This window comes from Prinia subflava, chromosome 2, assembly GCF_021018805.1.
Source record: "Prinia subflava isolate CZ2003 ecotype Zambia chromosome 2, Cam_Psub_1.2, whole genome shotgun sequence".
Classification (NCBI taxonomy): Eukaryota; Metazoa; Chordata; class Aves; order Passeriformes; family Cisticolidae; genus Prinia; species Prinia subflava.
Genome location: NC_086248.1, coordinates 5,623,388 through 5,638,250, shown reverse-complemented (window position 1 = coordinate 5,638,250; position 14,863 = coordinate 5,623,388). Strand labels below are relative to the sequence as shown.

At 43.3% G+C, this 14,863-nt stretch overlaps 1 protein-coding gene across 2 annotated transcripts; it reads left to right on the top strand.

The window, feature by feature from the left end:
• Nucleotides 1–1,869: 1,869 nt before the first annotated feature.
• ENPP5 (ectonucleotide pyrophosphatase/phosphodiesterase family member 5) lies at nucleotides 1,870–12,837 on the top strand. Of its 2 annotated transcripts, none has more exons than XM_063423722.1 (4): nucleotides 1,870–2,126; nucleotides 3,982–4,851; nucleotides 7,868–8,044; nucleotides 9,341–12,837. In XM_063423722.1, exons 2-4 carry the CDS (start codon nucleotides 3,987–3,989, stop codon nucleotides 9,709–9,711), a joined length of 1,413 nt encoding a protein of 470 aa, XP_063279792.1. In that variant the 5' UTR covers nucleotides 1,870–2,126; nucleotides 3,982–3,986; the 3' UTR covers nucleotides 9,712–12,837. The 2 variants fall into 2 exon arrangements, with proteins under 2 accessions (XP_063279792.1, XP_063279799.1); XM_063423729.1 differs by lacking the exon at nucleotides 1,870–2,126 and adding an exon at nucleotides 2,266–2,463.
• Nucleotides 12,838–14,863: the final 2,026 nt, after the last annotated feature.

Sequence of the window (14,863 nt, the reverse complement as noted above, 5' to 3'; positions counted from 1 at the left end):
GAGCACAGTTTTTTCCAGCTAATGAGTAACAGCGTGGGACAGCACATTGCTGTTGAGGGACACCCAGCAGGAGTTTTCAATACACACAGGTGCAGTTTTGTAACAACCTTTTCCTTTTTTCCCTTTCTCCAAAGTTTCTGGTGGGGTTCACAACCAGGAATCGGATTTGAACTTTGTCCTACAGATGCAGAACAGCCACACAGGTTCTAGCAGGCACAGCAGCAATGTGATTCTTGGACCAGCTCAGCCTCGCACCTGTAACAGGACACCAGTAAGGAAGGAGGGGAAAAAAGACATTAAGAAAACAATTAGAAGAGCCTTCTCCCCTAGTACAATCCCTGGTGGTAGGGTGAGGGGGAGAAAGGTATCACATATGTATATGTATATGTATATGTATATGTATATGTATATGTATATGTATATGTATATGTATATGTACATGTATATGTATATGTATATGTATATGTATATGTATATGTATATGTATATAAATGTAAATGTAAATGTAAATGTAAATAATATAAATATAAATATAAATATAAATATAAATATAAATATAAATATAAATATAAAATATACATATAAATAATATAAATATAAATAATATAAATATAAATAAATATAATTCACTAGATAGGCAGTGTATATATTCATACACACACACAGATGTATGTATATTCACACTAGATAGGCAGTGCCAGCTCTAAAGTGATTAATAAGCATCATGTTTGATTCTGTAATTCCATATGGTTGGACTTGATGATCTTGAAGGTCTCTTCCGACCTTGACAATTCTATGATTCTGTGCACCAGTAAGAGGATTGTGGTTTTGTACACTGCCATGAGCTGGGGTGGGGTTTGTGTGGATACACAAACATGGACTTTGGACTCACACATAGCACAGATCCTCAATTAGGAAATGCTGGATTTTTATCCAGTTCAGCAGTTCAGATTCTAGTGAGATGGGGAAGGATAAATTCATTTTCATTCCAGGGCATAGTTGTGGGTCTGGACATCAAAAGGTGGGGAAAAGCATCTGCTAGGAAGCAAATGGAAAATTTAGAGCCTCAGAACACAAGAGGAGAAAAAAAGCCTGATAGAAAAACAGCAGAATAAACCCCAATTATTTATTATTATTATTATTTCTAACTGAAGAAGCACTTTCAGATATCCAGAGAATGAATTTTAGATTTTTTTACAGTCAGGTCACAGCCAAGACAGCCCTGCCCAAGCTCTATTTCTATTTAATTTATGACATGCAGCAACACCCTTACAACCTGCCCCTCTTGACACCTGTGCAGGGGCTGTGCTGGGAGCCTGCTCCAAACACCACCACGAGGTCACCTCACCTGTGGCCTGGGGGTGCTGGTGACAGCGGCTGAACGTGGGACAGCCGTGCCCAGGTGGCCAAGAAGGCCGGTGGCACCTGGACTGTGCCAGCAGGGCCAGGGCAGTGACTGTCCCCTGTGCTGGGCACTGCTGGGGTCACCTCGAGGGCTGTGTCCAGTTCTGGGCCCCTCAGGATGGACATTGAGGGGCTGGAGCGTGTCCAGGGAAGGGAACGGAGCTGGGGAAGGGTCTGGAGCACAGGTCTGAGGAGGAGCAGCTGAGGGAGCTGGGGGGGCTCAGCCTGGGGAGAAGGAGGCTCAGGAGAACCTTGTGGCTCTGCACAGCTCCTGACAGGAGGGGACAGCCAGGTGGGGATGGGCTCTGCTCCCAAGGAACAGGGACAGGACAAGGGGACATGGCCTCAAACTGAGGCAGGGGAAGTTTCGGCCGGACATCAGGAAGAATTTCTTCACAGAAATGGTGATTAGACACTGGAATAGGCTGCCGAGGAAGGCGTTGGAGTCACCGCCCCGGAGGCGTTTAAGGAAATACTGGACACGGCAGTGAGCGCGCCGGTTCCGTTGACGCGGTGGTGCTCGGTCACAGGCTGGATCTGTGATCTCAGAGCTCTGTCCCGACCCAAATGACGCCTGACTCCGCAATTCCGTAGCTCCGCAACTCCGTGACTCCGTAATTCCGTGTCCCTCTCCCGCCGGGCCCGCCCCTCGCGCTGAGTGACAGCGCCGGGGCCGCTCCCGGGCGGGGCCGGGCCGGACCCGCAGCTCCGCGGGCCCTCAGGTAACGGCGGGCGGCTCCGCGGACGGGGGTGTCCGGCGGTGTCCGGGGGTGTCCGGCGGTGTCCGGGGGTGTCCGGCGTCCCCCGGCGGTGCCCGGGGGTGCCCGGCCCGGGGCGGGTTGGGGTGCGGGCGCTGCGTGTGGGGAATGCGGCCTGGGCTCGGCATTCGCGTGTGCTGAGCTCCGGCGGCCGCCGAGCGGGGCCCGGGGCGCTGCTCTGTCTGTCCGTCCGTCCGTCCGTCCGTGTGGCAGCTCCTGCCCTTGGCTGCCCGCTGGGTTCGTGCCCCCAGACCCCCCGGGTCCCCAGAGTTTGGTGGTGCCGAGTTCTGCAGAGACCCGGGTCAGTAGATGTGTTTAGACTGTATCCGGGGAAGAGCAGTCATTTATTATTTATCGAGAGCATGCAGTTAAGGAATTAGAATAATATAATTATAGATTATGCTGAGATCATTAATCGTGTGGAATTCAGAAGCAGAGACTTGATTTCACTTGAGAGGGCTTCAGTCTATACTTACCCCTCCCCAGAAGGGGAATTTATGGGCTAATTTATTTGACACTGGAGTTCTGATGAACACAACAGTGTGTTGTCCTTTCATCCCTCAGGTTCAGCTGGAAGAAATTCCCCATCAGGTGGATCTGAGGCAATCTGCAGCCTCTGGGTCTGTGTTGTTTGCTTAAAGAGGAATTACATCTCTGGAGTGTCAGTTTGTTCTTAGCAGAACTCAAGGCTTGCATTTGTATTTTGAGAGACACCCAAGTTTGGTGTAACATTTGACTGCCTGCAGGTCACAGAATCCTAAAATCACAGAGTGGTTTGGGTGGGAAGGGACAAAGGTCGTTTCATTCCAGCCCCCTGCCATGGACAGGAACATCTTTCACCAGCCCAGGTTGTTCCCAGTCCTGTCCATCCTGGCCTTGGACACTTCCAGGGATGGGGCAGCCACAGATTCCATTCCATGGTTGCAGTGGTATTCAGATGCTTGTTATACCATAATGCTTGTATTCACTAGGATATTTATGTATTCTGAGTATTAAGGTGGATTTATTGATTGCAAATTTACTGTTTTCCAGTTGAATTTCAGTGGTGATTGAGTCCCAGAGGATTGCTGAAAAATGGGCACCTAAAGGGAACTGTGAGGAAGATTGGTACAGCCCACATGCAGGATTGGATTGAGCAATATCTGTTCTTGGGGTTAAATGATGCTGTTGAGCAAAAAGTGGGGAATATTAGCATGAAGTTTTAGGTCAGTTACAGCCAGGAAAGTTCTGTGGGAGAGTTCTTACAGGGATCTTGCTTTGAGTAGGTATCTGAGTTTTAAACAAGAAATTGTTTGGGAAGAACAGGAGGAAACTGGGGCAGGGGAGCTACAAGCCAATACAATGTGAAGTTTTGTGTCATATTTTGTCACATAAGGACTGTTAAAAGAGAAATACCTGCCATATTTAGGAGTAGTCGACATCCTTGAGGCTTATGATCAGAATTAGAATCACTGAATGGTTTGGGTTGGAAGGGACCTTAAAGGTCATCTTGTTCCAACCCCCTGCCGTGGACTGGGACACTTTCCACAAGACCAGGTTGCTCGGAGCCCTGTCCAACCTGGCCTTGAGCACTTCATGGATGGGGCAGCCACAGCTTCCCTGGAGCTGTTTCAGGGCCTCACTCCCTCACAGTAAATAATCTCTTCCTAATATCTAATCTGACCCTGCCTTCTGTCAGTTTGAAGCCATCCCCCCTTGTCCTGTCACTGCATGCTTTTGTAAAATATATCTTAGAGTACATAAATGCATAAGCAATATTGTAGCCACTCATTCTTAAAACTGAGTTATGACTTTGACAGCTTCTGTCTCTCTCTAACAGATGCCATGTTGCCTCAGAAGAGGGGACAGATACCTTCCCGCATAGCCATGAGCAGTTCCTGGAAAGTCCTGGGAATTTTCTTACTCTTTCTTCCACGTGCACTGTCTCTCCAGGCAGCGCAGCCCAGGGTGCTGCTGGTGTCTTTCGATGGCTTTCGCTGGGATTACATCTACAGAGTGCCCACTCCCAACTTTGACTCTGCCATGAGGAGCGGGGTGCACGTCAGGCAGGTCACGAACGTGTTCATAACCAAGACCTACCCCAACCACTACACGCTGGTGACCGGGCTCTACGCGGAGAGCCACGGCATCGTCGCCAACGAGATGTACGACCCCATCCTGAACGAAACCTTCTCCCTGAACAAAATGAACACCCACAACTCCAAGTTCTGGGAAGAGGCCAGCCCAATATGGGTGACGAACCAGAGGGAAGGACACAAATCTGGTGCTGCTATGTGGCCTGGAACAGATGTGAAGATACATGGAGTCTTGCCTACACATTACATGCCCTACAATGAATCTGTTCCCTTTGAAGAAAGGGTAGCAAAGCTCATTGGCTGGTTTACATCAGAAGAACCCATAAACTTTGGTCTCCTGTACTGGGAACAGCCTGATGAGATGGGCCACATTCTGGGCCCAGAAAACCCACTTATGGGAGCGATAATCAGTGACATTGACAGAAAACTGGGCTATCTCATTTCTGAACTGAAGAAAGCGAAGCTGTGGGATGTGATAAATGTCATAGTCACGAGTGATCACGGAATGTCACAGTCATCCTCAGAAAGGCTCATTGAGCTGGATCAGTACGTGAGCAGAGAGCTCTATGAAGTCATCGACCACTCCCCCACAGTAGCCATTCTGCCAAAAGAAGGTAGGAGCTGCAGCAGTAACATTCCCTGAGGAGGTCCTTGAGTATCCAAACTTCATAGACTGAGTTGGTGGTAGCAGCATTGATGGCAGTAGGACATCAGCCTTGAGCTAGGAGTGCTTGCAAGATCCCTTTGTTCTTTTAACGGGCTCTGTCAAAAGCCTGGATTAACTTTCAGACAAGAAAAGGGAGCAAATGTGTTTGCTGTTGACTAATATTGCCAAGGATCCTTTAGTCCTTGTGAGAAGTAAGATAATCTAGTGGCAGCATCAAGGCTGAATGGTGCTCTAGATAGATAACACCTGAATGTTACCTATCTTGCCTTTCATCAAGATGCTGAAGTCACAGAGGAAGAATTATATTTCTAACTCAAACAGTAAACTGAGAACAGATGGGGATCTTTGATAAAAAGAAAGCCTGTGCTTGCTATTTGATTAGCTGCCAGCTATTGTAGTTCACTTGAGTTTTTTCCCCCTGTCATGCTGAACAGCCAGCCAGTTACATTCATACCATTTTTATTGAGATAAAGATGGGCAAGAACAGTGTTGGAATTGAAATCTGAAATCTGGTTGCAGTCACCAAAGAGTTGGTGAGGTGTCAGGTGTATATTTAGTGTCACTAATGCATCTGCTCTTTATTTTGATGATTAATTACTGTAAACTACTTGGTGCAAAAGTGTTGACCTGGAAAATAACACACCTGCCTACACAAAAAAACTGCTCATTTGGAAGTTGAATTTCAAGGCAGACTTCTGGAAAGGTGTTTTTAAGAGTTCTGTAACATTTGCATCACTAATGGATAGATAGCACTCTGTATGTAATGCCCAAGCAGGGAGAGTATTTTGCAGAATTAAGTGAGCTTTAAGTGCATGAACAAATGTGTCTTGTAATTTTTAATTCGAAGAATACTCCAGACTAAAATGTGAGTATGCCCAAACTGAGGTCTCTGCTGCCTGAGCACAGTCAGGCCCTGTAGCTGGGTGCTGTTTTTCTTTGTGGTGGTAAAAGAGCCAAGTTTAGGAGCTTCATCCCCACAGAGGCAAACAGGTTGCCCAGGATGTTCTCATTAGCAAATAAAAACACTGTGACAGCAAACTTCAGTGCTGAAACCTCCCTAATGCAGTAAAGGAGAACTTTAAGATGTGTCACTTGATTCTCCTGTCTGCTAAATGCTGAAAAGAAACAATATCTGTGCTGCAGTTACATGATAGAATAGTAAAAAAACCATTTCAGTGGATTTCAGAAACAGCTTGGATTTGATTTTGCCCAGAGATTCAGGTATTTATTACATTACCAATAAACAAGAATTAGTTTTGAGCACAGCTAAAATTCTTTCCTTCAGTGGTACCAGATGTGATTTTTATTATAAAACAATGAGTTTCACTGTCAGTTCAGGTACAAGCTGATATATGCTTAAGTACATAACACTGATTCTTCATCTGTTATTCAATTTGTCTTTCTTAAACCAAGGGAATGGTAAAACTTAGTGAGACTGGGAAAAAGTTTGAATGCTTAAAAATGCAGCAATTTCTTTTAACTGTGTGTATTGCTTCCCCAAGAGATGGACTGAAGCTATTTAACCATGTTGGTGTATCAGTGTGTGTGAGGGGAGCTAATTAGATGTTCACAAAGAAGGTACCTGTACCACAGCTGGTGATGCTGGCCTTTTTCTTGCATTTAATAAATTAATTCAAATAATGAGGGTAAACTCAAGTTTGCTATATTTGGGGCTTCTCCCTGCCATCCCATATAGAAAGCTGGCATAACAAAATTAACTTTATTACTAATATAGTCCTGGAAATGCTGCATTAGAGTCTCTCTTCTTGTTACTGTAACTGTCTCTGATACCTTCGCTTTTGCTGTCTCATCTTGACTTTTGTTTTGTTTCTTAATTTAGTGATCTTTTTTGTGCCACTGTGAGAAAAGAAACAGTAATGTGTTTCCTTTAGAACGTATACATTATTATGTTTTCCTCCAGAATTCCTATACCAGCTTCTAGGACCTGAGGGGGAAAAGGAAGATGGTTTCTTGGCCATATTGGCCACTTTCTCCCAAACTTTTTTCACTGATATCCATTCAAAACTCCATGGATACTGGAAATGGCAGTGTGAAAGGGGCCTGCAGACACACTGTGCACTCAGCTGCACGTCCCACAAATATTTAAGTCACGGAGCTGAGGGATTTGGTGTGTCACAGGAGTCTGTTGTGTGCACTCCATGGCTCTCCGTAGGAATCTGGCCTTAAGTGGAGGCGGGAAATGAAGAAATCTGGTCAGATGTCAATTCATGAACTTGCTTTTGTGTTCCTGGCTGCCTATCCTGGTTCCTCCATTCTCTGCACTGGTGCTCCAGCCAGCTTGGCCAACTTGACTGTGGCTCTTCAGTGGCTTTTACTGGAAAGGCAAGCTCAGAAACTGGAAATAAGCAAATAAAGAATTGGGGTGGAAAATGCCTATTTATTCAGTGTTAGTAGAGCTCTTGAGGGTTTGTGCTCACTGTAATTAGGAAAGGGAAAGGAGCAGGCACTGGGAATACAGAGGAGTAGCTCATGCTGTTGGCTGTTATTGAATAATAAAGGAAAGCAACAAACTGATTTAAAACAGATAAAAAGTGTCACTTGTCACAGGCAGCCAGGTGACAGGATTTGGCCTGAATGCAGCCATTACCTCACAAACAGTTTTGGTTTCCTTCCCAGGAGACAACTGAATGCTTTCTAACTCATTCCTGAGAAGCTTACATTCTGATAACTGTGAACTGAGGGCTTTTTCTAAAATTAGCAAGGCAGTTATTGCTTGGGAACAGGCTGTGAAGTCTGGTGCTGAGGGGGATCTTACTGTGACTGAGGCTCTGCATTTCTCACAGAAACTTCCGTGCACACACTCTTGTCTCTCACAGTTATAATTCACTTCTGGGGAAGTGCATTTTGCCCTCTTCTTTCAGCTGTATTTTAACTTCTGATGAGTTCAGTAAACACACTGGTATATTTATTTTTTGTCTTTTGTCTCTTTTGTTTGTTTGAAGGCAAACTGGATGAAGTATATAAAGCTTTGGCCAACGCTCATCCCAACATGACTGTATATAAAAAGGAGCAGATTCCAGATAGATTTCATTACAAACACAACAGTAAAATTCAGCCCATCTTAGCAGTGGCTGATAAAGGATGGGAAATTGTACATAACAAGACCGATGGTTTTCTAAGTAAGTATTCTGTCTTTATAGCTTTTTGCTATATCTTCCAGGGCAGGGATCTTAGGTGGTACTTTCTCTCTTAGTGTCAACAACCAGTGTTCATTTCTTATTTTTTTTAAGGCTGGGAGGGAAAACTAAATTGTGTGAAATCTATATTTTTTTCCCCTGATGGGATGGGAAGCACCCTACTGTTAGGGGAGGAAGATCTGCACTTACTGTTTCTTTAAACATTAAACTTACTGAGATAAGATCAATCACATGTTTTAGTGGCTCCATGCTTGAGGTCTTTCAGGATGTAGCAAACCAATAAGCACTTCCTGAGAGATGAAAAAAGATAGTTGTAACTGAATGTGTTGAGTAGAGGGTGCATAGGGTTGTTTTATCATGTTTTACTTATTTACTGGAGAAGGGTTGTGTTGGGTTGTAAAATACAAGAACGTTTTCTGAAAGTTCTCAGCTTGTGTGGGTGCTACACTTAGAGTAACCTCATTCTATTGCTACAGAGTCTTTGTATATTGTGTTACTGCACAGCAGTGATTTTATTTGCCTTGGAGGAAAAATGCATTCTAGGAGATTTGGAGGAGTAAAGCCCCCAACACCTTCAAGTTCCTCACCTTGCAGTTTTGAGATTTATTATAGGTAGAGACAGTGACCTGTAACATCTTGGTAACCTAAAATACAGGTGTCATATGGTCAGTTCTCACATTTCTGATTGAGAACCTTTTGAACTTTGCTGCTGGCTATGAACCTGAAGAGTGTTACCAGCAAGACTTAACAAGATTTTCAGTAGCTGCTGAGAGCACCTTCTTGTGCCTGTGTGTTTGACACATTCCCAGTTTTTAATGCTGCTGTCAGGAATGGGCACTGGCCATCCACCAGTGAGTTCTTCCTTGCTGAGCTGATGGTGAGCAAAATTGAACAAAATGTCAGAGTGTCTTCTTCAAGGTTTCTTTTATTTTCTTGAAGAGATCTGGACCAGTTGCAAAGTTGGAGTTTTTCCTTGAGGAAAATCAAGGAAGTTTGGGTGTACAGTGTGCCATTGACAATGCTGTTACTGCCATATGAGCTCACTTATTTCCTCCTCTTTGTTAAATAGTGCTCTCCATTGTGGGTTTTTTAGGTATTTTCTCTTTGTAGTTCTGAGATTTGATATTTGCTAGGAGACATTTGTGCTGTAAATCAAAACAATTCTAAACCTCTCTTAGGATTGCTGTGCCTTTTCTGCATTCTGCTAATTGTAGGAAAATGTTCAGTGCTTGTCTTGCAACTTTGGGATATTCACTTTTATCTCTCTTTTATTTCTAGTTGGTAATCATGGATATGACAACGCCATACCAGAAATGCATCCCATTTTCCTGGCAGTTGGGCCTGCTTTCAGGAAGAATGCCACCAAACAATTCATGAATGCTACAGACTTGTACCCTTTACTGTGCCACCTGCTTGGCATCAGCCCACTGCCCAACAATGGTTCCTTCAATGCTGTGAAGGATATCCTTGCTGAGGAAGTTCCTGGAGGCCGCAGAGCAGATTCCTACTCCACTGTTGTAGGAGTCTTCCTGGGTAGCTTGCTGGTTTTTGTTTTTACTGCAGTTTTTGTTAAGCATTTTGTCCTCGCCCAAGCAAATTCCATGCAAATCCGACACACTGAAGCTGCCCAGCCATTGCTGCAAGATTAATAACAGCTGGGATTATTTCCTGTTTGAGGCTTAAAATAAGCCTATACAAAGAAAATAAACAGTGGAGGTGGATCAGCATGAATATGTGGAGTGAAAGGAGGTGGATGCTGATCCCTTGGTACTCTGGGGCATGTAAAGACCAGGGATGGAGAGAGAGCATGTTCCTGTTTCACCCTGCAGCCACTTCATCTTCCAGGGCTTGAAGATATCCTAGGTAAACCTGGGAAGCTCTGTGTGTGTAGACCTGTAGTGACAATAGACCTCAAATACCTTATAATGGCTATTCCTAGGGAAATAACATCAACTGGGGTGCACTTCACAGACTATTAAATGATGATTTCATTTCCCACCCTCTTTTTTTGTTTTATTCTTTGAGGGATTTTTTGAGTCTCTTTGATTTTAACAAATCCCTGAACAGTACTAAACTTCTTTGTTAGTATTTTTCTTCCCTGCCCAAGGAAGCTTGTGCATGGATCACCATTACAGATAACTTGGTGGATTAAATCCTGCAGGAAAGAATATTATTATTCAGCTAGGTCATGCAGGGCTAGGTGTCTAAGTTTAAAGTTACATCTATTTCTTCAAATTACTATGTTAACTGTAGCCCAAAATACAAATCTTAATTGGTATTGCCTTTAGCAACCAGCATTAAACTGCTTGATTCTTAATGTTTTAAAAATTATCTAAGTAAATATAGGTTTTTACCACTTTAGCTATGATTTCAGGTAAATGTAGGCCTTTACTTTTTCTATTTCCTGTACACTGCACTAAATTTTCTAGGAGTTCCATGCAGCTGGCAGGATGTACAAACACCATATCTGTATATCCAAATGGAGTCTTTTCTATTTCTGTGGTGCTAAAGGAGGTGAATAAGTTAAGGAACAAGGATGCTCAGGCTGGACATTCTGAGTTTGACTTGTGTCTTGTGCTTTATCTGCTCAGTCTGGGTGGGCCTTGGAATTGGATGATCAGGATTACACATGCAGTTTAAGGGGTAGCTCTATAAATCTCAAGCCATATATGTTCTTAAATCTGAAAAAGCACACTTTGATAATAAAAAAAATGATGTAAAACTGGAATTTATTTTTCCAGAGGAAAACCTCTGTCAGGGAAAAATATTAATTCTGAGTCAACAAAGGTAAAAAAAATTCTCTTTTTTTTTTGTGTGGCAATAAATCTTCTTGCTAGTGTAGCTGTGGGTTTTTTGTGAGCTCACTTAAACGGTAAGTGAGAATCTGCTGACTAAAGTTTGTACAAAAACGTGAAGTGAGAAAAGCTGCAGATTGTCAGACTTCTCCCTGTGAGATGATAGTATTTCTCTGCACTTTGTTGCTTAGTACAATGCCTGAAGGAGAAAGAAACTTTCAAAATTAGTGTAGAAGTAGCAGACTGGGTATTTTTAAATGCAATTTATGTCTGTATCCACAGCCCCCAGCAGAAGGCAAGGATGGGAACACCTCAGCTTTGGATGTGCTCTGCTAATCCAGGGGCGTGACTGACAGTACTGCAAAGGGAGGGCTGGGGTACACAATTCCTTTTGCTGGGCTAAATCCCAGACTTAGTGAAGATCTGTTGTGTTTCTCTGCGATGGCAGGGACATTTGCTTAGCACCAAGCTGTCTTGCAAACAGGTGTGGACATTTCCAGGGGCCACATTCGGGTGCAGGGAACGCTTCAGAGGGAAGGCAATGAAACAGCCCAGCTTAAGGGTTCTGCTGGAAGTTCAGCTGTAATAGCAGCTTTAGGAAGGCAGGAAAAATGCAGGTCTGTTGGAAGATACCCTTGATTTGGGGGATGTGTATGAAATCCTGTGAACTCCAGCTGACTCAGTGCTGTTACTGTGCTGTGAACTGCCTTGTTTTCCTGCATTGCCCTTTTCTTAAGAAAACACTGAAGGAAAAGGGCTGTAAGGCTGATTCTTAGTGCAGCTGGCCATTAGCTGTGTCTGAAGGTGAATTTGTTGGAACAGGTAAAACTGAGTGCTGCAGGGGCTCCAGCTGAACCACGACACCAGTGGTGTGTTCACAGCAGTGTTCAGAGACCGGGGAAGTCTGAGCACAAACCCCAAACCTCTGGGTTGTTACTAACACCTTCCCTATCCACTGTCCTAAAAGGGATGGCACACTGCAAACTGATGCACTGAGTCCACATTTTGTTGCTTATTTGCAGCTTAAAAATGAATTGTAGCACAAATGTATTGTGTGTTTGAAGGAAGATCTACAGGCTTTGATAAGGTAATAACAATGCCATAACCCTCATCTGTAGCTTCTGCACTTTGGAACATATTGCTTTAGTAGAAATTCTTCTTATTGCAGTAATTTCATAGCAGTGATTGTGGCAGATGTAAAAATAACTGGGTTGTAATCTCAGAGCTTTTCCTTAAACCCCACTTTAAGTGTGGCAAGAATAGCTCTATCATCAGCCCAAGTGACTCTTGATTTTAAGGAGGGGGCAAAGTTTGTCAGTGTTGATCAGTCATTTGGGACTTGGATTTACTTGCCCAAATATGCAACAAGGATAGAGCAGTAGGTTTTCCCCAACAAAGGGTTTGGGAACAATAACACTCAGAATAGGCTGGGGACGTGAATGTGAGAATTGTTGATGTCATTGTTCTGTATTGCACTGTGAGGCCCTTCTTTGAGGAGGGCAAAAAAAAAACTTTGTAAAACTATGAAGAGAATCTTGTAGCATTTGAGTATTTCAGATTAGGGTCAAACATTTCCTTTATTCTTAGGTGTATTTGCAGGTACCTCTTGGGTAGTTCCTTGCTAGGACATTTGCCCAACTGTTTTAAGTTACTGGGTGTGAGCTTGATGAAATTGAAAGCACAGATGATGCCTGGAGAAAAACAGTGACTTTTTCTCTGATGTGACATTTTGTCAGACACCTTTTTGGGTGGGATCTGGTTTCTGTGTATATGATACTTTCTATGATGTACAAACAAGTTTATTGGAAAGAGAACTTGAGTACACTGTGTACTGCTTGTAACTTAAACTTGCAAACCAAGAATGATGCATGATGTGTTTCATTACTGACCTGTGGAGCATACAGATGTCAAATGTTTTCTTTGTTTCTTCTTGTTTGGAAACGCTGAAGTTAAAATACATCTTTGCTATAATGCTGTCAAGCATGGAGTGCTGGCTTCATTTAAAACACTTCTGGAAAACAAACTTGAACTGGGGGAAATGACTGGGGGAGAATGGTTTCAACTTGTATGCATCCCAGATATTCCTTGGATTCTGCAAAGTGTATGCCTTTGTTAAAAATAACTGGAAGTGTGATAGGACTTTGGAATTTTAGGTCACAGTTCTTATATAACAGACTTCTTGTTTCCCACCTTGCTGCTATATATGGAAAAAACAGCTACTGGTTACCAATAGTGGGAATCCAGTTTCTTTTACTAAAAAAAATCTTCCAGACTTTCTTGGTCAAGAGCTGCAGTAATGCTGCTACAAGAAATGCAGCTGTATTAAAAAAATCAAACAATAATAAAACCACACCCATCAGAGAAATCAGATTCATTAAATCACTTAGGTTGGAAAAGACCTTTTAGATCATCCAGTCCAACCATTAACCTGGAACTGCCAAGCCTGTTGTAAGATGAAATGTTGTGCAAACTGACTTTTCATACAGTCATGGAATAGTTTGGGTTGGAGGGGACCTTAAAGATTAGCTCATTTCAACTTCTGACCTCTGTCAGAAGTGTGAACAGCACAAGCTTGACCTGCATGTGGGAGAAGGACAAATGTGCAGTGGTTGGGTCCTGTTGCTTTGTAACATGGAAATTTAACAGGCTTACTTCCCAATTTTCTTCCCTGCTTAAATAATGCCATGGATGCTGTGTTGACCATACCTATGCTGCTGTACAAACCTTTGATGGCATGTTTGCCCTACAGTAAAGGTGATATAAGCTTTTATTAGATAGTAAACTACAAAAATTGTTGCAAACACATGAAAATAAATTCAATAGTGGTATCAACCTTTCCATAATGAAATCCTAATCTGAATCTTATTAACAAACCTCCATTACTGTTTTTTTGCAATAAAAGATGCTACCATGCATGTTAGAGCAAACATCTGTCCCTGTGGTGTGGTCCTTGGAGGTACACAGTTTATTTTCACAGGCAGTGAGTAGGCAGTAAGTTACTGAAAGCAGCATTTCAGAGCTGTCATTCAGTTCTGGAACTGTTTCTGTGATGCCAATGCCCACAAAGCACAGAAGCCCAGAGGGGTGGATGTTCCATGGCTGCTGTACCCAGTGTGAGTTCCTGTATAGAGGCAGTCAATGTAATGAAACTTCAGCCTTCAGTGCTGGGAAGTGTCACTAAATATTCCCCATTCCCCTCTGAACTGCAACACCAGTTAAGGGTTAGGAACTTTCCCCAAATTAAACTGTCCTCTGTGACCATTGCTGAGTTGTGTCTATTTAGCAGGTCACTAAATGTTGCCACAAACTACTGTCCCTTTATCACTGCCTTGAGGAAGCACAAGCCACAGCTTTGCTGTTCTTGTTCTGAACTGGCTGCCCAAAAGGAAATCAGCCACTGGCTTTCATGAGAAATATTTCACACAAACCAGAATGAGGCAGTGGAAATATTCTGTCATGTTTAAGGATCTGTTTTTTTAAATTATCATTCTTAAATAAATCAACTGCATGTCTTAAAGTCAGAAAGATGTTTTTTCTAGATTTTCTTGATTGGTACATGATCTGTATGAAACTGGATGTACAAGAGCTACTGTGAAACCCTTTGTGCCAGGAAAAACTCAGCACCCTTACAGACCACACCACAGCTCTGAAAATTAAAATAATCAGCAGTGCAACTGGAGTATAGTCTATCCTACTTAACACTTAAAATTCCTCTTTAAACCCTTCCCACAGTAGCACTGTCTCATCTTCATGCTAAAGGAGGCAGGAACAGAGGGAGATAAGGATTTCCACCAGACACAGCCATCTGCTGGTTTCACAGCAGCTCAGTGCCTGCAGCAGTTCTCATCAGAAGGGGCTGCCTAGGGCTAGGAGGAGAAATGCCTTTAGACATTGTTTTCCCCAGCTGTAGCACCATTCCTATTTCAGATCAGAGTTCTGGCATCGTGCTTCAGTCAGCATTTACAGTGCTGGTAACTTTGCCACCTGCGTGGGAAGGATGCACAGA